Source organism: Cuculus canorus, chromosome 1, assembly GCF_017976375.1.
Source record: "Cuculus canorus isolate bCucCan1 chromosome 1, bCucCan1.pri, whole genome shotgun sequence".
In the NCBI taxonomy this organism is placed as follows: domain Eukaryota; kingdom Metazoa; phylum Chordata; class Aves; order Cuculiformes; family Cuculidae; genus Cuculus; species Cuculus canorus.
In genome coordinates, this window is record NC_071401.1 from 88,400,613 (window position 1) to 88,425,014 (window position 24,402).

The 24,402-nt window shown below is 39.6% G+C and overlaps 1 protein-coding gene across 3 annotated transcripts in view; it reads left to right on the forward strand.

Annotated features, from left to right (window-relative positions):
- The window catches only part of SYTL5 (synaptotagmin like 5), an 87,794-nt gene that overhangs the window by 16,708 nt on the left and 46,684 nt on the right, over positions 1–24,402 (forward strand). For all 3 annotated transcript variants that reach the window (XM_054056739.1, XM_054056740.1, XM_054056741.1), the window contains exons 2-3: positions 9,589–10,096; positions 21,319–21,534. In XM_054056739.1, the coding sequence (XP_053912714.1) occupies positions 9,978–10,096; positions 21,319–21,534 (335 nt within the window). In that variant the 5' untranslated portion in view covers positions 9,589–9,977. The remainder of the gene's footprint in view (positions 1–9,588; positions 10,097–21,318; positions 21,535–24,402) is intronic.

Below are 24,402 nucleotides of genomic sequence, written 5' to 3' on the forward strand. Positions count from 1 at the left end.
TGACCTTTTCTGCAAAATGAAATATTTGATGAGGTCAAGGCACTTTCTTTGGAGTACTCTGAATTCAGGCAGATAGTGAAAAAATTTAAACTTGAAGGCTTAAAAACCAGTTTTGATTGAAATTTTTGAAGAATTCTCATCCATTTCTGTGGACGATACCTGCTGGTGATGGGCAACTTCTATTGGGGGGAAAAAAAAAAAAATCAAGTGAACCTATTGATATTCTTGCTGAAGCTAAGAGAAACAAATGCTCTTTGTGTGTGTGTGTGTTTGTGTGTGTAAACATCTTGTTATGTAATGAAAACAATCCTCTTGTTTTACTGTGCATTTTGTACTTTATGTTAGATGAAGCTTCCCATAATAGTGCTGCCATACAGACCACTGTCCCAGGGATCTCGCACACTCTTACATATGATGGCCACTGCCCAGTGCAGCTTCAAGTGCCAGTGAGCAGGAGAGAGGGCATTTAAAGAGGGTGAAGACAGGTCATGACTGGATACATGTCAGCAGCTGCTGACCAGTAACAGTGACGATAGTGGCTTTCAGGTGTCCTGGGTGGGCTGAATCAAAAGAAATGTGACTAGCAGGTCAAGGAAGGTGATTCTTCCCCTCTACTCTGCTCTCGTGAGGCTTCACTTGGAGTACTATGTTCAGTTCTGGAGTCCTCATTACAGGAAGGACATGGACCTGTTAGGGTGAGTCCAGAGCAGGGCCATGAAGATGATTAGAGGGCTGGAGCACCTTCCTTGTAAGGAGAGGTTGGGAGAGTTGAGTTTGTTCAGCCTAGAGAAGAGAAGGTCGTGGGGAGACTTTAACACTGCCTCCAGTACTTAAAAGGGGCCTATGGGAAAGCTGGAGAGGGACTCTTTATCAGAGAGTGCAGTGATAGGACAAAGAGTAATGGTTTTAAGATGAAAGAGGGGAAATTTGGATTAGATATTAGGAAGACATTTTTTACTGTGAGAGTGGTGAGGCACTGGAACAAGTTTCCCTGAGAAGTTGTGATTGCCCCATCCCTGGAGGTATTCAGTGCTAGGTTGGATGGGGCTATGAGCCACCTGATGTAGTGGAGGCATGGGGGTTGGAACTTGACAATCTTTAAGGCCCTTCCAACCCAAAACAGTCTATGATTTTTTAATACATATTAATTTAACTTCTAAAATCACTATGTTGATTGTTGTATAGCTATACTGCAAGAAAAGCTGGTGGTTAGAAAGAAGCATTAAGAAACTTGCTGACATTGCACTTGCTTGCTATTTCTAAGTGAACTCAGTAGCAAGAAATTATTTCCTGCTCCAAATATGCCATGGCTATTTCAGTGTGGGGAAAGGGTGCTACAAATTTTTGAAAGTCAACATTATATAAACTTTCCTCAACTTGCCTTACTTAAATTTAGTAACTGTGAGTCTTGGTTAAATTTATAATTCATTCAGCTATCAAAGACACTCAAGGTGCGTATTAGAACTTGGTTTACAACTGTGTTTAAATCTGTTCTGTTCTAGATCTCAGTTCACTGCTTTTCTTTCCATTTCAGCACAGAATATATAGATACACAGGGAATAACTTAAAACTATTAAGGTAACGTTCAGTTCTGAGTGAATACTGCTTTCATACATACTGTGACTAAGCAATAAGATTGAGATGACTCAAGCCCTAAGTCATATTTTCATGGATGATTTAACATTGCGCAGATGATTTTGCTTAACAATAGCAAATGTATTTTTCCTTCCTTTGTTGTTCAGTTTGGACCTGTTTGTTTGGTTAGATTTTTGCAAACTGATGCATTAAATTTTTTTCCATTCTTACCCTGGGAGCTATCATATTTTCTGGTAAAATGCTCAGTCAGGAAAGAAAAACACGTTTACTAAATGATGAGCAAACCAAAAGAAAAATGTTGCCACCCTGTTTTGTCATTGTTCCCACTTCTTGCTTGTAAGTGTATTAGCTAAAGCAGTGCAGCATAGAGATTAATAGATATTTGTTTATCCCAAGTCATCACCTAATCACAGAATCACGTGTTGGAGAAGTCCACTAGGATCATAAAGTCCAACCATTCCTATCAACCACTAAACCATGTCCCTGAGTACCTTGTCTACCTGTCCTTTAAATACCTCCAGGGATGGTGACTCAACCACCTCCCTGGGCAGCCTCTGCCAGTGTCCAATGACCCTTTCTGTGAAAAATCTTTTCCTGATGTCCAGCCTGAACCTCCCCTGGCAGAGCTTGAGGCCATTCCCTGTTGTGCTGTCCCCTGTCACTTGGGAGAAAAGGCCAGCTCCCTCCTCTCTACAACCTCCTTTCAGGTAGTTGTAGAGAGCAATGAGGTCTCCCCTCAGCCTCCTCTTCTCCAGGCTAAGCAACTCCTGTTCCCTCAGTCGCTCCTCATAAGACTTGTTCTCCAGCCCCTTTACCATTTCATTGCTCTTCTCTGGACACGATCCAGAGCCTCAACATCATGTGGGATTTTGTTCGCAAGTGAATGCCAGCTGTCTAGTGTACTCTTTACCTCTGATTTGTTCTGCACTTGCTCTCCTGCCTACGTGCATGTTGCCTTTGTCCCAGAGAAATGTGCATGAAGTGCAGCACAAGGTTGTTGGAGCAGCAGCCAAGTGCTGTACTCTGTAGGGAGCTTTCAGCTGGCAGCGATGTTTGCCTGCCACATCCAGTATGTAATCTGATCACTTGAGAACCTGGGTGGTGAGCCTTAGGTTCTACAGGAAGGAAACAGAAAATGTAATTTTTATTTATTTAAATGCTTTCTCATGTTACTTAAAGATTTTTATAATGACTGAAAAAAAAAGCAGAGGGATACTTGTAGTCGGAGTATGATTTGATGAATTGTCAGCGCGCAGTGTTTATTCTTAGCTCTCTTATGGCACAAGTCAGGCATGTTGGTTTACTGCTTTCTTATACAGTAAGGTGGAATACTTTGTGGACTTAATGAGCTTTAACATTATTGTTTTAGTCTTTGAACACTTATGATTTTTCTTTTGAAATATTATTACACTGGTGCTGAAAACAGACTATAGCTTGAAGGCATAGTCTGTGGTTGGAGAGAGTTCTCCAGTCCTGTAGGTATATGACAGCTTTGCCAAGACATCACCAGAAAGCTGGACTTGTGCCTGACCTACAAAATGAACCACTTCCAAATCCATTGCTTTTGTTTAATGAATTAGTTTCTTACTACTGTGAAGTCAAACACACTTCTTTGACACGACTTAGAGGGTTAGACTTAAATTAGAGTTTCAGCCTTTCTCTCAGCTTATATGCATTCCAGTGCACTGATACAAATTTGCATGATGTTATTCTGTGCTTTTAATATCTCTTCAAACAATGTTGCTGCCACTCATATGTGACCCTTTCTTTAAATACAATATATGGCCCATGAGTTTGTAAATCTTCTAGCTCTTCTATCTAAATATCTTTGAAGTTTGTTTTTAGGCAAGGAATCTGTTTGCTTACTACTTGTGTTGTAATGCTGGCTAGATCTCTCAGTCAATCTAATCCAAGTGCCACTAACCGAAATGACAGTGGTCAAATTTGGTTTGATTTTCTCTTCTTGCTCTTTGACTTCAGTCTCTGAGTCACTCTTGCAAATGTATTGATTTTGTGCACAAGCATTTCCTGGTGTTTCAGTACCTGCTGACACCTAGTTTGCTTACCGGGGTGTGTGCACTTTGCAAACACAAAATTGAGAAGTGTAGCTGGTTTTTCTTGCTCCTGTATGTGGCATTCTGCAAGTGGTATGCTTTAGATAAACAGGAAGAGAGATGAGTTGGCCGTTACTCTCTCAACATGGTAAGCCTTATATTTGTTAACCGTTCTTCATATGACATGAATCTTTTTACACCTGTCTGCCATTCTATTAGACTTAACGGAGGCAGTCCTTCCCTCCCTTCCTCCTTGTGTACAGCCGTGGGCCTCAGAAAAGATAAAAGACAACATGGACCATGTTTTGGCAGCTGCCTAGTGATCCTGTCTTAGTTTTGAATTTTATTTTAGGCTCCCAAGTGAGTGAATATGGGACATGAAGTACTGGTTAATTTTAAGCATTGCATATATGAAATAAGCATTGCATATATGAAATGTGTCTTGTTTCATTTGAGTGTGAAAGCTGGCTGTGTAGGGTTCAGATTCAGCATGTTGTGATATATAGTGCCAGCACTGAGCTGGAAGGCAGGAACTGTGGCCTCCAGAAGCATGTGTTAGAGGCAGCAGTTCCGTTAGTTCTGCTCTTGCTCAGTTTGAAATAGTGCTATTGTGCCTCATACAGCTTTGATTCAGGCAGTGTTTGGTGCCTTTTTGAGAGGCAACGTATCTCAGCTTTTCATATGAAAAAAGTCAATTACAGCCCACAACACCATGTTGCAACAAGCTACTGTTGCTAAGAGTATTTTTACCACTACAGAAATATTGTTAGTGCCTGTCCCAGGCACATCTGTACTAGTAAATCGTGTAGTGCAAAGGATTTCCCACCAGCAGTAGGTGCAGTCTCTGTCACTCAAGTAATGTGAGGTGATGCCATGGTTTACATGCCATGGTTTCCATACCGCTTCAGTCAGTGTGCACGGAAAATGCTGCCTCTGTTGCTGAGTCACTAAATGGTTCTGTGTACTGGCTTCTGGCTAAGTAAACATGATGGCTTGGCAGTGGGAGTAACTTCTTGCATCAAGCAATTTTATAATAGTGCTATTGAAGAAAAGAGGATAATTCCTCTTCCTTCCTCTCAGCTCTGTCTCTTAGGAGCAGGATGCCTTTCCTCCTTCCAGAGGAGAAGGGAAAGCATTTTGGAGTGCAGATGAAGATTTGCTGGCTTTGGAAGGAGTGGCAGTGAGTGTTCATTACACCCATGGTTAATGACAAACATAGCTGATTGCAGTGGATTTACTGTGCTGCACATGCTTCTTAATGGATCCCTCATGAAGATTCAGTTTTGGAGGTGTTGTTTTTCCAATTGTTGCAAGCAGTTAGCAAAAAAACCTGGCAAGTTCTTCTCCTCTGTAATGCTTTTTCTCCTTTTTATTTTTTTAAGGTAGACCAAAACAAAACAAAAAACCAAACCTTAAGTAATTCTTTTGTCTTGGGAGAGTGAGCAAATGCTCTCTGGAGAGACATGGTAGCTATATGCAGTGGATGAAAATATACTGCAGGTGAACTGCACAGCTTTATTCAGTTCTATTTTTGCAAGAGCTGTCATGTGCTAACAAGTCTGCTATTTCTCATGCATTTCCCTCACCTATAGTTTCAGAAAGCAAAGGTCCGTTCTAGAAATACCTTTCCACTGGAATAAGAGATGTGGGGAACACAAGCAGATAGTCCCAATGAGCGATTATACCCCTTTTCATGAGGCAATGTAAGCCAACAATACACACGAGAGGCTCACTTACATACTGTCCTGCCATTGTGTCACTTTATTCCTCTTCCTTTACTAGTTCTTTTGCAAGTCAGATGTTAGATTGTTGCATTACTCTGCCTTAGGAAATTAATACTCTGTCTACAATTTGAGTGTAGGGTAGAACTAGCCCCCTTCAATTAGAAGGCTTTGCATTTTTCCATGTGTCCTAACCTGCATTTTAGTGCTTCCCAAATGTGCTGTTGTATGAAATCCTTGCTCAGTTTAGGATGAAAACAACTATCCTAGATTTCCAACAACTGAATTTCCTAACCAGCCACAGGGCTGCTTAATAAAACATCAAAAGCCTGTTAAAAGGATCATTGTCACTTTCTAAAAACTGACTGGCTTCTTTTGTTCTTATACTCTAAATTGGCACATAATTCAGCTTTTGTCTGCTGATTTCCTCTCCCTCTCTAAATACTCCAGAATAAAAGTAGTGCAGGAGAGAAGTCCAAGTTTTCCTATTAACTCTTAATCTGAAATTGCGTGCTGTCTAAAGAAGAGAAATCTTAAGTGGTAGTTTGCTAAAACCGGTATCTCATTATTTATTAGTCTCCTTTTCCACACAGCAAGTGTTCCTGCTGGTTCTTTTTATTTAACAACTACAGGTATAGCAGAAATGCCCAGCGCTTGCCACAAAAGGTATGGGAGCTAAACTGCATGGTGTCCTTCTCTCATACAGGGTATGTTTTGTTACCACTTCTACCAGCACATGGCAGAATTTGTCTAATAAGGCAAAAGTGAAACAGGTTGTGGAGACTAGGGATTTTTTACTAGATCCACTTCATGCATGGTGAAGGTACCTGTGCTATGTCCAGCCCTAAAAGATACCCTTGCAGGAGTAAGAATTGGGAAATCTTGGCTTATGCAAGATAAACTGCTGCTAGTTGGCTCTGGGTAAAGAATATCACGTAGGCAGAGGTCATGAGTGAAATGTATTCAGAAGGAATCCTGCCTAAACCAATGCAACTACTCTTGAGGTATTTGCTGATGCTTCAGCAGCTAGGCAGTCTGGTTAGAAAAACTGTTATTTTTAAGTAGGAATTTCATAGTGCTGAAGAAAATTTGGAAAGTGAGGTTGGTCTGAATCTTAACGTGAATTAGCAGGTTGGTAAATATGTTGGATAGCTGACAGGCAGAAAAACTGGGCTATTTCAGCATTGGATATGCCACTGCAACCCTGAACAGAAAAGTTGTATTGCTGATATTCTCAGTGGTGTGCTGGAGACTGTGTTCTCCCACCAAAGTAATAAGGTAAATTTCAGGATGCTGTTTTTTTTAAGACTGTCATTGGTGAGTTTTATGTCTTGCTAACACTGAATATAAGATTGTTACACAGGCTGCCATCCCAGCTCTTGAGGAAAATATTCTTGCTAATTCACAAGATATTTTAACCTACATAGAATTGGTTCAACACTTAAGCAGGTAAAATTTTATCTTTTGACAGTTGCCATATCCCACTGTTGCCTGATAAAGACAGTTAAAACCCACAGAAGTTTTGTCATAAAAGGGACTGAAGGATCTATTCCTAGGTATGTTCAGTGAAAAATAGAAAGAAAGCAACAAAACCCATTGTGAATAGGATAAAACTTCAGTTAATGATAGTCTTTTTGTAAGAATAGATTTTACTACAAACATCTTTCTGTTAATGTGGGTAGCATGAGCATAATTTGGGTCTATCTTTTTGGCAAACATTATAATACTCTGCATTACTCTCTATATTACAAACTCTAATGTAGCTTCTGTTCTCTTTACAAATAAGACAATAATAATTTGTCTTAAAGGTTCACATAGTTCACCCAAAAGGTCAGCTGTCAGCATGAGATAGCAGAATATTGTTGACTACGCCTCTGTGCAGTGAGTCTGCTCAGCTGTTTCTAAGACAGTCTCATCTGGCATGGACAGCAGTGGTAACTCAGAGATCGGTTGCGATGTCAGGTTGTATGTGTATGTATATGACTCTTTCATTCTCTCCTTCATTAATTTTTCTTGTGTGCTTCCACTCTCCATGCCTTCAAACCTCTTACCATGTCCTGTGGTGATGGCCCCTACATCCAACCTCTTTTCCACTTATTCCTGAACACAGGCAGGGGTTGCAGCTGCTGTCTGTTGATCTGTGGCTTAGAAGGATCTCCACTCATGTGGGATTTAGATCCTACCTGCTTTCTACCCATAGGTGTTGCCTCCACTGCCAGTGGTGTGTGTTCTGTGTTTTAGGATTTCCTCACTGGTGAAAGCTGTAAAACACTTAATGGAATAATCTTTCAGCTGATTTACATCTGTCCCAGGAGAGTGCAGCACTTTCTTAAAATTTAAGTCAATCAAATTTGACAGTTTGTGATCTCATCATCCTTACGAGTACTTAGTTCTGCTCTGGAGTCTGCATATTTGACCCTATGCTCCAGGTGGCAAATGAAATAACTGGATTCCCAATTATGGGAAACCACCTTAGTTATTTTTGGATTTCATGTGTTTCCCTGTGTTGAGACCAAAATCTTCCAGAACATCCAAGGAAAGGAAGCATGCTTAGCCAAAGGGAATCTTTGTGGCTTTTGAATATTCCAATAAGAGTACTCTTTAGAGTTAAAAGAAAAATGCTCTGAAAATAATGCCAAATGTTGTTAATCTTTTGAAGTGTTTCTTCTGTTCTCTGAATTCCAAATACCAGATACAGCTTAAAAGAGAGAGTGTTCTTGTCAGCCTGCTTGTTGTACTGCTGCACTGTTTTTCTATAAGAATTCTAGTTACCAAACTGTTGAAACCTAGGGGAGCACGGTCTTCTTTAAAAAAAAATAAATTGCTTAAAAGCTATTCTGTTTATTCCAACATGCATAATATAAAATAAATCTGCATTTTCTTATGGCACATGTGCATCTATCTGTACACATCTTGCCTACAGGAAAGATGGGGAGGGGCTCTTTATCACGGACTGTAGTTAGGATGAGGGGTAGTGGGTTTTAGCTGAAAGAGGCAGATTTACATTAGATATTAGGAAGAAATTTTTTACTGTGAGGGTGGTGGGCACTGGAGCAGGTTGCTCAGAGAAGTCATGGATGCCTCATTCCTGGAGTTGTCCAAGGCCAGGCTGGATGAAGCTATGAACAATCTGATCTAGTGGATCCAGACATGTCCCTGCCCATGGCATGGGAGTTGGAACCTGATAATCTTTAAGGTCCCTTACAACCCAAACCATTCTATGATTCTGTGTATTTACATTTAGGTATGATGATGTGGATGCATTTTTTTTGTCTAAGAAAGGGTTTCTGGGTTTGTGTACTGTATATAATGTGTGTATGCTTCAAAGTGTGTGTTTGTTCAGATGACTTTATTTTTTTAAGGAAAAGTGTTGTAGAGGCAGTGCCTTGTTTCACTGTGAAATTTTGATACTTACGGGACTGTAAGTGGTGGATATTGCAACCAGCTAACTAGAAGTTTTAGACATTTTCCAAGTAACTGCTTTGGCACTGTGTCTGAACAGGGTCAAGTTCAGAGCTCTAGTATGGACTGGATTCTCTCTTTTGATTTTACTTAGAGGCTGTTTTCTGACCAGAAGTGACCAAATAAGAGGGGGGAGGGTGAAATTTGTCTTACTTCTGGGTGATCACATGTTAATAAGTCATTCTTAAGTTCTTGCTGTATTTAATGGAGGGGAACAGGGATTTCTAGAACATATCATCCTAAATTAAATGTCTTCAGTAAGTGGATAAATCACTCCTTCAGAGTTCCTGTTGCTTCAAATTGACTGTGAAGCGAGTGTAATGAATGACTTACTGAGCTGCAGGTGTGTGACTTGTTTTGAGTTGTCTTAAATTTAGTGCTGTCCTCTGAAGCCCTTCCACTTGTTAATCTTTACTTTTCCCTTAAAGTAATCTCTGGGAGATGATAAGAATCATTCCTCCTTTCTACGCCATGCTTACTACTGTTAGGATGGAAGTTACAAGGTGAATATAATTTAAAAAATATATCGCGGTGGGAAGATAATTGCAGAGCCTTGGTATGAGCATAATAATCAAACATTAGTGGGTAATTGAGCAGCACACAGAAAGCATAAAGTATAAGTAGCCTCTGAGATAACTTTATAATCTGCAAGCTATTCTTTGGTGGCATTCAAACTATTACTATACAAGCCATTCTCAATTCAGACTGTGATGGTAGTATTAAAATCACCTATACTTGTTTGTTTTTACTTTCAGATAGTTGGAAATAAATATACCCAGCTATTTTGTGGCTCCAAACTACAATTATGCCGGGAAGCTGATTCTGCAGTTACTTGTGAATGCAGTCTGAAGGCCTGCAGTGTGCCCATGAGCACTGGCCAGGACACAAGGGCATTCAGTAACCAGGAATATGACTGACTTTGCTGAGGAAGAAACAAAGAAGAAACCTTTATTTCTTGCATAGTTGGAAGGGAAAGCAATGCCATTTGACACCTGTTTAACTTGAAGAAGCATTGTTCAAAATACTTCTTGACTGTGTGGATTTTGTAACTCTGACACAAACGTGCCTTTGGACTTGTGCAAATAAATCATTGGAAAAATTGATTGGGCAAAACAGTCTTTGGAAGAGTGGCTGCTGAAGAATCATGACGAAGCACTTGGAGATCATCAATTTGTCATTTTTGTTGGAACATGAAAAGGAAACAATATTAGGAGTACTGAAGAGAGATGAGTATCTGAAAAAAGTTGAAGATAAAAGGATAAGGTAACACTTCTTATTCTTTTTCTTAAAAATATGGCCCATTTTATAGATAATTCTGTGGTACCCAGTGAAGATTTTCTAGAGGTGTCACGATGAGGATGAGTGTTGGAAGGTGGAACAGACAAATAGAAGTCAAAGTAAAGTGTTAAAAAGAAAATTGCTTGCTAGTGTGGTCTTCTGTAAACAAAAGATTGTGCCCCTTGCTTCAAGGCAAAAGAGTAAGAAAGTTAAGAAGTGCAAAAATACACATCAGTGGTTTTAAAATTTCAGATTCTGTACATTTTGCCCAGTTTGGCTGAATTTTCCCCCTGTGGATGGAAGGCTTTAGTAAAGCCCTTGAGCTTTCTTCCTCTAAGAGGAGCTGTATGCTTTGTGTCTTCAGAGCTGATTGTGGGAGGGGAACTTTGGGAACCGTCATAGGGAGAGAAAGGCATCTGTCTCTGTGCGGGAGTCCATGTAACATGGGGCAAATATAAGATAGTGACTCTTTGTGTTCTGCTGCATTACTTACAGAATGGGGAGGAGGAGGAGGGACACTTTATATTTCAAATTACTTAGATATAGTAATAAATAATTAAAACTGAATATCTTGAGTGTGGATCTCAAAAGTCCCGATGAGATAAGTACAGACTCTGATATTAGAGACCATGTGTTTTTTCCAAGGAAAAAATGTAAAAATCAGTATTCAGAAAAAAGTGTGTAGAAGCAGGCTGTCAGCTGGCTTAGATTACTCTGATTCAGTTAGTTCGGCTAAGTATCAGTTCTGCAAATTTTCATATGCCTTTCCAAAAAATTGTTGTTCCTGCTTTCTCTCACTTCTCACTGCTGCCCTTTTAAACTTTTATACAGTTCTGAGAAACTAGCCTGATGTGGATGTATGCAGCACTTTGTTGTTACTGAAGCTGCCAAGTGTAATGGATAACAAAGGAAAGATTTCCAGCCTTTGCTGGTTTCTACGTATTCCAAGATCAGGCTGCATTGTTCTTCCCTTTGATTTGCTAAAAAACATTTTGTGCATTGTAGAGATGTGTTTTCAGCACCTGATGAGGCTTCTTTGGTATCAAACTATTCTTTGGAAATCCATGCAGAGTTAGCCACTGGTTTTGGAAGTCTTTCTACTTTGAGAGAACCAATTCTAAGAGCAATGTCCCTATTGGTGTGTAGCCCATTTAGCTGGAGAAACATAGTGGCTCATCTAAATAGAATAGACTAAAACTGTTTGCTACTTCTGCTGCAAGACTGGAAGGAAAGGTGTTTCTCTATGGTGGAGTGGGCAAATTAATAGTTTTATCTGTATGATCTGTCAGATGAAGAATACAGAACACAAGAAAACAGATGGAGCACTGCTTGTTCCAGGCATTGTGCTCTGTTGTGTAATACGATAAGCAATTCAAAGTAGGTGTTTTGATTTTCTGAAGTGATGGCCTTGGAAATGTGAGGCATGACAGTAGTCATCTATCAAAGGTGCTGGAATGAAGTGCAGCAGTTTATCAGATCACTAGCTTCGCAAACCTCCAGAAAGCTTTATTTTCTAATACTGTCATTTCCCATTCCCAAATGGTATGTTGAAACTCCTGGAGTTTTGTGGGTTGATGTTGTTTTGCTTGGGTTGAGAGTTTTATTGTCTTAAACGCCTTAGTTTTCAGCTTTTTTTGGCACTACTGGAAGTCACTCTGCCAAACCTACTAAGCTTGAGAACCCAAGGCGTATCTGGAGCATGTCGTTCAGTAAAGCAACAGGTGATATTTGGTCATCTGTGTTCTGGTCCAAATGCAAAGAACACCTTAAGAAAATGCTGAAAAGGAAGTTAGTCTGAAATATAACGCTAATAAGGGTAACTAATGATGCAATGTGATGCATACTTCTAACACCTGTATACAAACAAATTGATATCAAATTCGGAGTATACTTGGAGAATTGTCACTAGACCATACTGTGCTTGATAATGGTGGAATGTAGTCAATAAAAGACTTCAAAGTCTAGAAAGACTAGTGGGTAACTGCTTCCTAGGAGGCTTCATAATTTTTCTTTCTTAATACAGCTTTGCAAGGATATCTTTAATTATGGCTTGTAAGAATACTTCAGAGTAAATTTGTTGTCTTTGAATTCCATTTGATGCCATCAGTTTGGTTTTTTTTTTTTTTATTGAAGTACTTTGCAGAAGAACAAGTCGCTTTGTATTTATTTTCAAGGGGTATTTTTCATTCTGGCAAGATGCTTGCTTGTACATTGTACTGAAGATTTTTTTTATCCGCTCCACCATTTCTGAATCTATCTTGATAACTGTTTTTTCTGTTGTAATTAGTCTTCAAAAGCCATCCTAACTTGAAAGGGTCTTTCTAGCCAACATGAAAGCAATAGTTTGTGTAGGAGGATGTCCTAATAATGAAATTGTTAAGGGTCCACCTACATGCAAGAGAAACAGAAGACAGCAAGTACTTTTTCTGTGGTCTAGTTTTGATAATACAGATAAGAGACCTGCTTAATACACATTAGGGTTTTTGTTCTTAACTGTAAGTGTGCATCTTGTGTTACTGGAAATTTTCTTTGAATATTGATTTAAAGCTATTAGTAGATTACTTGTATAAATAACCTATAGTGTTCTAAACATTGATCTACAATGCTTTTGTCATCAGTTGAATGACATTGCGATTGTTCTCAAGTGCTAAGATTATGTGAGTGAAATCATTAAATCACACAGAACTAAAATAGATAAAAATACGGAACTTGACTATATTGAGGGTGAATAAGTGGGATTTTTCTTAAAATGTGAGTTGCTGTGAGAAGCTTATCCAGATAATGCTAGTGAAGACTTTCCAAATTGAATGGTTTTTTGTCTGAAACATCAATCTTTTTCCTTATTTCCCCATCCTTTTACTTTTTTTAAGTAGTTTTGTTCTTTTAAGACCCTTTTCATGAAAACTCACGTCACGTTTAATCTGTGTCATGAGTCATGAAATAAATACTAAATCGAAAGAAGGTATTTGCTGAAATGGGTGTGTACCATGTACTAGGTGTGTTTGATATAATTGTTGTTGGTTTCTGTTCCAGCAGCAGTCCCACTGCATCCTCCCCAGCTATGGTATTACACAGGGAGCTGAGTCTGATGGTCATAGCACTTTGCATTTGGAGCTAGCTCTTCATCTCAACATTATTATGCTACCACAGAGTAAACATGCATGGCACACTTAACTGCTAATGCACTTTGCTTGTTTGCATTGTCTCTTTTCCTGGACAGCATTTTAAATACAAAGGTTTTTTTAAATTTTTTTAGGAAGCTAAGCTGTGAATACGATGCTTTTAGAAGAGGAGATACCATCATGATAATTACCGAACTGAAAAAACAAAGAAGGAAACATGACAATTTCTTCCAATGATAAGGCTTTATTGGGTTAAATCTTGGATCGTTCCCTCAGCATTTAGGTTGCAAGAAGCTGCCTAAGAATTGCACTGTTTCCAGATCTATACTGACAAAGCAAGGTGGCATTCCTGTCTTTTCAGTTAACTAAAATGGCATCTTCTTATGGGTCTGAAGAGACCCACAGAAGCAATTTAGTATATTAACCTCATTATAATATAGGAGAAACTGTTAGCATGGATACCACCATGTGGTAACTACGTGCAAGTACTTAAAAAAAAGGATTGAGTCACTGGAATAGGAATTGACTTATCTGCTGAGTATATATTTGGACCTGTTTATAAACACAAAATGATTGGGAGACAGTATAAAGCTTTTGCAAAACTGCCTATAAATATTTGAAGGAAAGAGTCCTTATGTTAAAGCACATCGTTCATTCATACAAGCATGGGAAGTTAACAGGTTGCTTGTCTGGCAGCTGTGTCATTTGTCAAGTGAATTTAACATGTTACTCTGAATCAGAGACTTTTCCATCTAAACTAGTTGTTATGGCCAGTACTGTAAAGGTAGAGATGCCTGGTTTGCTCTCGAGTGCTCTTCAAGAATGACGATCCGGTGAAAGACATTCTGATGGTGATTAATTCTCATACTTGACATATAATTTATTTTGTCAAAGACTAGTAAGAATCCAACAAGCAATTTGCATTTCATTTTACTTTTTTTTAAAATCTTAGTTCCTAGTTAGAAGGGTGAGAGAATTACTCAGGGAAAGTTCCTCTGTGGAATTTGTCATCATTATAGTATCCAATATCATTTCAGTTCCCGTGCCTCCTTTACTTCTCTTCAGTGGGCTTCATTCTTCTGTTCATTCCGCTGGTTCTTTCTTTCTTTGGAAATTCATTATTTGCCTTTCCCTGTTTCCTTTCATTGTCACCAGTATAGCTCCACATTCACATATTCTTAAGACAGATTTTACCTGTTACATAATCAAAATATGAAGATATATGTTTACAAAATAAAAAGCTTGAAAATACTTCAGGTACTCAAATGGCTAGATTTTACAACACAGAGATCTCAATGGAAGTTGGTAACAAACCATCCTTTTATGAACTGTCAATAGCATTTGTTGTTACTTTCCACATATGTCAGGCAGTGGAGGAAATCTGGCTGAATTTGAAGGAGGGTACTGGGAATTGGCCTTGGGAGGAAACTTACCTTTCTCCCTCAGCCTCTGGAAGTGTGTTGAAACCAGTTCATGTGCTGAAAAGTTGTCTAGTATTTAAGATATCAGCTGCACAGTTTCAGAAGGAGGATGTGTCAACTCCTTTGTGCAGGAAATAACTTTCCTAAGAATAAGTGCAAGACTGGAGCAATTTCATGTATTTCAAGTTTTTTTCCTGCCGAAGTCTTTAATTACAGCTAGTTGAGGACAGGTGGTTTTTTCCACTGTAATTTTTTATGACTCTTTGAACTCCGGAAATTTAGAATGGCAAAATAAAATTAAGAACGCCTGGTTTCTGCTGCTCTACATCTTAAGACGAGAAAGCATTTTGCAATGAAGAGAAGGAAGATGCAGAAGAAATTTTAAAATCAAAATGAGGAATCATGTGTGCCATTGCATTGAACAAAAACAGAGGAGATAAGGTAAAAAAAAAATTCCAATTATAAAGTTTTCCAAAATCCTACTGAAATCAAAAAAAAAAAGAAATCATCTGACTCAAAGAAAGTGGATTGTACTTACAGAGTTAGAGGAAATGATGGCATTCATTTAAGTGAATGGCTTTGGCAGTGAGTGTGTTGCCTCGTGAAGCAGCATGGCCATTCTACTTCTCTGTATGTGGTGAATAAATGTTCTCTAGGGTAAAGCATACTATTAATTACAAATGGATCTGTTAAGACTTCTCATTGCTTTTTTCTTTTTTGCTGGATTATAAAGGTTTGAGAGTATTCCATCTCTGGAGGCCACATTTGTGAAGGAATGTGTGCCTTTGACTGCCTTGTGACTTTTAACGTCAGTAGGGAGGAGTTGGACTCTTTTTAGGGCCTCTTTTGTGCCTCTTGCACGTGGTACACAACTGCGCTAAGAGCTATGACTACTTGCTGCTCCTTGATTTGGGTTTTGTGGAATTGCAGTCCTCGCTGCCTGTGTTATTTTTCTTCATCTTGTCAAGATATCAGGCTCTCATATTTACTTGTTAGATGGACTTAATCTAGGATTGAAGTAATATCTCAAATTATGTTGACTATGTCTTCTTGTTGTTTCTTGCTTTGATATTTTATATGTGCTTTTTAGGTGCCATTTGGAAAGGCTTAGATTATGTCATTCAGTGTTACCTGGAATACTAGTTACAATAGAACTCCAATGCACCTACTGGGTTTTTCCAGATAGCAGATGGATCTTAATCTGAATCCACAGTTAGAGGAATGGTTAAATATTCTGCTATCCTTGGCAGAAACAATTTTCTTTTTAATATCTGTGTTCTGTGAAACAGCTGTTATAATAGATAGAGACTTTGGTGTATGATACATTTCTTTAGCATCTTATTATTTTGGGGTTTTGCTGAGTTTTTCCCTTTCATGTTACTAGAAGAAGATTGATAAAGGTTAATTCTTGTTTGAGATTAAAAATATCTAACTACATGATTAGATTTCCTTAAAATTAAGGGCACTTCAAATGTCAGAACTGCAAAAGGAAACAGGGTGCTTATAACACAGCTGGTTCATGTCTTGGGGAATACAGAGTAGTGGTTGGTCAGTCCAGCTACATGCTGCACCTGTTTTCCCTTTTCAATATTGTGTATGAAGTACAGCTACGCTGTGGCTGTTTGGAGGCTGTTACGACAATGGATTTCTACCTTCTGCTACTTTTGCTTTACCTTGAGGCATTTCATTCTTTATTTCTTAAGATCTGAAAATACTTGATACGGTCAATCAATTGTTCAATTCAGCAAATAGTATAGGGAATCCCCAAAGAAAGTTCATACCTTGCATATCTGTCCATGCATTGTTTGCCTGCTTTCTTAGTTTTTCTATTTAATTTATTTCATAAAGTCACTAGAGATGGTATGAGTTGATTTACTTTATCTTGGTCATCAAAAGCAGCTCTGTAGTAAAAAACCCAAGAAAACAAACTTTTCAGAATTCATGCTGTTGGCAGATCAACTGTGATCTGACAAGAATGTGAGATTTTCATAAGCCGTGGAAAATACTGTTGCAAGCCTCACAACTGGGTAGTAGGAATAATGACTTTTTATTGCCAAAAGAGTATTGTTAAGTTTTTCAACGTGTTGATCTCCAAGCAAACTTGTGTTTAAAAATGCACTCTTTATTGGTTTGGGCTGATTGTGATTTCCTTGTTTTAAATTGGAACTATTTAAAATGCAGACTTTGTGCCCAGTGATGCTTCTAATTAAGCACAAAAGGGGCTGAAAATTGCAGGGGGTAGAGAGGAGACTGGAATGGAAGGGTTCAGTGAAGTTTTTTTCCAACATTAGACACACGGGTGCATTTTATAGGACATACTGGTAATTGTCAAATAGCTGGCATTATACTGCCTGTGGAGTTCCTGAAATGTAGTAGGTCGCTGTTGATTTTATTTTTTTAAGTAAAAATAAGCCAGAGAAACAAGTACAAAATGGAAAGTGCCTTCCCCTTAAACCCTTGCTTCTTGCCAGGCTCAAATTCACTCCTTTGTTCCTGACTCTTCTCTCTTCTCCCCTGCTCCAATTGGGACAGAGGGATGGGCAATGAGGGTTGCAGTCAGATCATAATGCTTTTTTTCTGTCACTCATTCTTTCTCACATTTTTCCCTTGTTCCATCATAGGTCCTTCCTATGGTGTGTAGTCCTTCAGGAACAAAGTGCTGCAGTGTAAGTATCCCAAGGGATGCAGTTCTTGCCAGGAGCCTGCTCCAGCAAGGAGCTTCCACGTGCCACATCTTCCTTCAGAGCACACTCACCTGCTCCAGCATGGGGTCCTCCATGGGCTGCAGGGTGGATATCTGCTCCAGTGTAGTCTTCCAAGGGCTTCAGGGAGACAACCTGCTTCACAATAAATCCTCTCTGCAGACTTTAGGGGAATCTCTGCTGTGGTAGAGTGGAGTAGAGAGAGGAGTGCCTCTTTATCCTCACTCTTTACAAACTTAGTGTCTGCACGGTTGTTTCAAATTTTCCTTGCTACTGTCTCTTAACAGTTGCTGTGCAGTATTTCCCCTCTTTCTTAAATATGTCATCACTGAAGACCTTAACAGTATTGCTTGATAGGCTTAGCTTTGGCCAGTGGTGAGTCTGTTTTGGAGCCGGCTGGAACTGACTCTGCGTGCAAAGGCACAGCCCTGCTTTCATCTCTCAACTCCTGAAGACCCTCAGCTGCCAAAACCTTACCATGTCAACCTAGTATAGATGCAGAGAGTCTTGTGTGGGGAAGCTGAGTAACACTGAATCTGTTAGGTTTTACTTGTTTCACTTAGATATAAACCGTAGTTGTCAACTCTGTAACAGTAAGTTAGAACAACTGTTTGAGCTGACCTATGAGAATTGAGTAGGAAGACTGGAGCGGCTGAGAAGCTGAAGAGGACATATGGAAGAAAGCGGCAGCCCCAGGACTCTGGCTGGACAGTGTGTCCTTGTCTGCTGTTAGCTCACGAGCAGAAGGCAGAACAGAAATTAGTGGGTAGAGCTGAAAGTGGTGATCCAGATGATAGGTACAAACTAGGTCTGCCTTTCCTCTTCTTTGTCTTTCTGCATTTTCCATGCTTGAAAGTCTCCTAGCAGCAGTGTTCCAAATTACAGTTCTTAGCACTGTACTGGCTGGACTCAGTGCAGAGGCAAGTAGGTGATTTCTGCAAGCTCCAGAGAGACGAAAAGTAGATGAGAGGGACAGGCACACTGAGTACTGGCCTGATTAAGAATTTCCAGTGAAGAAAGACACTCAGCTGTGACAGGAAGGGCTTGGAGAGTGAACCTGGAAAGCGCTGCAATACCTCTTGATGTGTGAAAGCACGATCCAATCTTAAATTTCCCTGAGATCAGTTGGTACCGCAAATGGCTGTACTAAAATAAAAGGACCAGGTAGCACAGTATTTTGTCTCTGACAAATTCACGCTGCTGAGAAGGGAGACAATAAATCATACAGCAGTTTTTGAATGTTGTTTGATATTTAGTGAAATGGAAGTGACCATAACCTCAATGGTAATTTGCTACCTTCACAAGCAATGAAAGGTGTATTTGTTATTCAAGTGGATAAACTTGGTATCTCTTATAATAGTGTGGTCGAGAGCATGCTAGCAGTGGTGTTGTGGATGGGGAATGACTTCAGTTCTCAGTACAGAAGAAGCAGATAAACTAACTTTTGCTGTTCAAAGGCAGGCTTGTTTAGGAGGTAGATCTGAGGAGCAGGTAGCAAAAGTGGTGATTGTTTGCCTTCCCTGTGCACAATGGCAATATTGCAGTGCAACCTGCACTTGCTGCAGTGCAGGTCACCCATCTGCATTTAGCACTGGATGATTGACAGAAGAAGAAAATGGACATGGACCTGTGACTAAGTGTATCTCAGCAGAAGGAAGGTAGCGGTAAGATACAATCAGTAAACTGCAAGAGCAGTTAGCAAAGTACCAAGAAAGCACGTGAAGCGTGGGCAGACTTTTGAATGCTATGCCAGGAAAGAAAAGCTCTTTGAATTAAATGAGGGAAAAAGAGGGTCCAAACTGGAATGAAGTAATTTTTGGCCAGAATTTAGGAGAAGAAAATGCCTGACAGGATTTCTAGTCACTGCCTGGACGGACTGGCCATGACCTTTTTCAAAAGCTCTCATCTGCAGGCCAGGTAGTTGCAGAGCAGTTGTTGTTCATGGGATCCCAGTGGGAAGCAAAATGTTAGCCAACCTTTTAGGGGGCAATATATCCACAAATGACCTTTATTCTGTCAGACCTTAGTCCCTGGTAGCCTAAGTAATGTCCCCACCCTCCTTTACTGGGCTGCAACCTGTAATTTTTTATCGATTTTATCTTTGCAAAGTGTTTTTCTTCCTGACACCTTTTTACTGATCATTAGGAGAAGCTGGTAGCCAAGTTTTAAAATCTCTCTTAAAGCATCTCCATGCATGCATGCATGCACAGATAGTTATCTTGGTGAGCTTGAGTGCTTCGTGATTAGAGATACTCTGGGGGCTCTTGGCTGATGACAGTGCATGAAAGAGCACAGGGAAGGGTGAGGGAACAGGGACACAATATCGAGGCATGCAAAACTGAAAGAACTTAGCAGCTGCTGAGCTGAGGCCCCAAAAAGTGGTGATCTGGAGTAGAGTGGAATGCAGGAAGTGGAGGAGCTTAAAATAGGAGGAATTGGGCAGATGGGAGGGGAAAGTCGGTAAAGAGCCTGGAAAGAGCAGGGGACCTGTAGTTTGTCTATTGAAAGGCTAAGATGGATCAAAGGATAAGAGGAGCCTGGAGGTTTAGTGGATGGATCTCTAGCTGAGAAGTGTAGAGAAAGCACAACAGCTTTGACACACAGGACTACATTAGCAGTAAAGACCAGTGATTATCATCCCTATTCAGCAACTGTGAGAAACATCTGGAATACAGTTTCCAGTTTGGGGCTCCCTGGAACTGAAGGGAGATTGATATACTGGACCATGTTCAATGGAGGGCCACCAAGATGATTAGAGGGATGGAGCACATGACAAGGAAGGAGAGGCGGAGGGAACCACGATTGCTTAGCTTCAGAAGACAAGGCAAGATGAGAGAGAATCACAGAATGGTAGGGGTAGGAAGAGACCTCTGCTGATCTAGTCTAACCCCCCTTGCTAGTGCAGGTTGCACAGGAACATGTCCAGGCCGAATTTCAATATCTCCAGAGGAGAAGACAGGACAACCTCTCTGGGCAGCCTGTACCAGGTTAGACTAGGTGACCTCCAATATTCCCTTTCAGCCTAGATGGTTTTGTGGGTCAGGGTGAGATGGGGAAGAGCTAGAGACCACGGCATGGGAGGTAAACATTTGGAATTCACATCAAGGTACAAGTAGCTATTAGTGAGAGGTTTGAATTATGATGGGGTCCTACTTGAGTCCCTGGTTTGGGAAGACAGGTATAGAAAACTGTCTTTGCTGTCATCCTTCCTGACTCTTTCTCTTCAAATTCCTTTTTTTTTTGTTTGTTGGTTTGTTTTTTGCTGTTGGAAATACAGTAGTTATCTCTCACTTACGATTATTTGCTCGTTAGGGACCTGACTCATACACCATTGATATTGCAGCCTTGAGAATTAGACATTAAGTGAAAATATTTTTGTCCTGCAGGGTCACTGGTGGAACTGGTAATCTGCAAGTTGCATTATTCTCCTCTTTAATTGTGGTACCACAGCATAACACCGCTGTCTATTTAGATGTTTTGATCTGGGTTTTTTTCAGGCCTTGAATAGCCAGGGAAGAATTGCATTTGCATTCCTAGCTATCTCCACACTGATACAGTTTTAAGCGCACACTAACAGGAAAGGTTTTGTTCTTTTCCCTCTGTGGATGCACAGGATAGTAGCAGTTTTGAGCTGCTGTCAACCTGGGCTAGGCATGACTTGAATTATAGATGAGACAAGCAAAGATGGTTTACCAACTGTCCAGAACTGCTCAACTGACTGTAGTTACTTATACTGAACTACCACAAGATATTCCTCTTTACTGCTTGTCCAAGAGATGAAGGATAAATTTATTTTTCTTTGTCATGTCTGTGTCAAAATGCACCCAATATAAAGAAAAAAGCATTTGTATTGTACTTACTTGTTTTGTAGTTTTTACTGCTAAATCTTAATATGTTAAAAACGTCTTAGAGATCATTGAGTTGTATCTCCAAATTAAAAGTTTTTATTTTCTTACTTCTAGGAAGTTGAAAAATGAGCTTCTGGAAGTGAGAAGGAAAGGTGGAAATCGTCATAGTCAGCAGGACAACAGCAGGGTCTGTATTCGCTGTCAGAAAAGCCTTGGCTTCATCTTTGACAGAGGAGACTTGTGCCAAACGTGCAAACTTCGAGTTTGCAGTAAGTGTCGTGTCATGGGAACTGATGGGCAGTGGAAGTGCTCGGTGTGTGCCAAGATTGCGTAAGTTGTACCGCTTTCATAAATATGTTTAGAGATTACCACTGTATAAGTAATTCTGTGCTGGTGTTACCATTTCACATCCCCTTAGCACAAAAGCATTTATATAGCAAGCACGCAAGGGAAGAGGCTTATCCGGTGGTTTTATTTGCTGATCTATTTTGCAGTATCTTTTTTCTCCAGTTCCAAGCCAGTTTCAACTAGCTTGTTTTCTAAAAAAAGCTACAAGCATCACAGATACTAAGGTGTTGGTTGGAAGTACTCTGAAAATGACAAAAAATCAGTTACAAACCAGTGGCAGTCTATTCACATTATGAAGACGTAAATGTAAGAATCGAGTAATTAAAAATTAAAAAAACATAATGAAGAACAAGCGAGGTCTGTAAGTTCTGACTGATGTGGTAGGTAGGTTTGTAAGGAAAGACATGTAAAAATTGTCTTGGACATGTAAAAAATGAGTCCAAGCACTTTGATTCACATTTCTATCCCTGCTTTTTTTCTGTTTTTATAGTAACTGAACATCTCTGCATGAAGAGAGAGAGCTGTATTTATAATGCCTCCATTAGTGGGCATTCTGACGTAGATCGTGCTATGGTGGGAGGTAAAATAAAAGAGGATATCATGTTTCTCACAGCTGCAATATTGAGTATGGGGAATGGAGCAGGGCAGTAGCAGATGACAGCATTGAAAATCAGAGAATCAGTATTCTAAAACAGGATATCAACTGAATGAACAAAAATGAGGTGTTTTATGTTCAAAGATACTTACTTGGTGTATACTTGGGAGAATAATTCACTCAATTGGTACCATAATACGGGATTTTGTAGCTTGACTCAATAAGTAAATAATGAAGGAGAGATGTATGGGGCAGCAAAACTCAGTTATATATCCTGATGCAAGCACTGGATGATATAAGAAAAAGACATAAGGCTTTTTTTAAATTTTTTTTTACAGACCGTCAAATTAATGTCATCAGAAAGATAACGCTTTTTGTAAGTTGCATAACAGAGTGAACCCAAATTTCTAGCGAGGCCAGACTTTGGCTACCTAGACAGTTAGTGAAAAATTAATACCACAGAACATTTGTGTCTTCTGACTTGGGCTTTAGAAGATTAATGTCTGTTTTTAGCTACATGCCTTAACCCTCTCTGCAGTCAGCAGGGCACATCTGGAGGACAGTGTCTCATCTCTTAAGATGAAACACAATCATATGTTTGATTTTGTGAAATGATTTTAAATAGGTAGGGGCCTGGCTGAACTTCTTGTAATTTGCCTCAGCCAGTTCCTGAGATGAGCTCAGTGCTGTGCCTTTCAGAAATGATGGGGTGCAGATGACAGAGTGGAGAATGGCAAACTCAATATTACGCTTTAAAAATGAAGAAAGGAAGAACAAGGAATTTGTTGACCCTGTTAAGTTACCTTTAATTTCGCTAAAAATATTGAAACAACTGATTGCTGTGCTGTTTGAAAGCTGAGAGATGATGACAGGATGATGAGTAAGAGCTGGTTCGAGATCAAATCATGTCAAGACCAATTTCATTTCCTCCTTTGATAGGGTGACCACCCCTGTGAATAGAGGAGGTTCTGTTAATACCTTATAGCTTGACTTAAATGAACCTTTTGATACTTTCTTTCATGTCATTCTAGTAAACTGATAAACAAGGGGAGCTATTGTCCTGGAACAAATTCTGTTGCTGTGATTGCAGACTTCCCTGGAAGATTATAAAGTTCAGCTCTCAGAGCAGTGATGGACATTTTGGTGTAAAAAGAAAAAAAAGCAGTGGTACAGAGCAGAGTATTTCTTGGCTTTTTACTGCTGGGCATTTTTGTTAAGGACTTTGACATAGCAGATGAGTTTGCCAGTTGCACCTGCAGGTGACAAAAATGAGAGATGCTGAAGAACAGCATTGAGATTCATAGTGATGCTTAGATTTTAGAGAAGTGATTTGAAGGAAAAGCAAGTAGTGGCTCCCTGCGGGCAAAAATGCAGCTGCAGAGTATTAGAATGAGGATAAAAACAGCTTATGCAGCTGTTCCTTAGGAAAGGATCTGGGTATTGTACTGAATGAAAAGCTGATCATAAATCAACAATATTTTCCACTGTAGAAAACTCCAGCATCACACAGAGATGTACAAGAAGACTTATGGCGTGTGAAATACATTAAACAATTCTGGTTTATGCAGAGTACTCTGCCCAGTTTTGTGCAGCACACAGTGTAGCACATGGTATGTCCAGAGTAGTGGAAAGAGTCAGAAATGTTTGGCCTAGGCAAGAGAAAACTGAAAATAACTGAGTTTTAAATCTACAAAAGATGACTGCATTGAGGAGACATAAAGGCGGTTCTATATAGTTACTTTGCATAAAAAAAAAGTGATGTGACACTTCAGTTGCAGTGAAAGAAAGGATTTAGGTTGGGTGGTACAAATACTGATATAAATGGAAGAGGTTGCAGAATCTTGTCTTAAAAACAGGTTGGATAAACCTCTCAGGAATTACGACATCAGTAAGTATTGTCCTGTTTGGGGGCTGAAAAATGAATGAGGTAACTTCTTAAAACATATATCACCTCTGTTTCTTGTGATTGCACTGCAATTCTGTCTGCCAAGTGGTGGCCCTAACAATCATCTTGAAAACGAGTTCTTGCTGAAGCCTGCTTCTAAGTTATTGCAAACCATGGAGTAATTTGGTTGCAAAGCACTAAATTTTGCAAGTGCTAAAGTTTTGTCTGTGTTAGGCATCTTTATTAAATTGAAATCTCTCTCTGTCCTTTCTTTTTGTTCATACTCAGTGTCTTTGCAAGACTATAGTGACAGTTAATGATCTGTAAAACGCCTTTTACACTGCTAGAAGTACACAGAGACATTATCTTC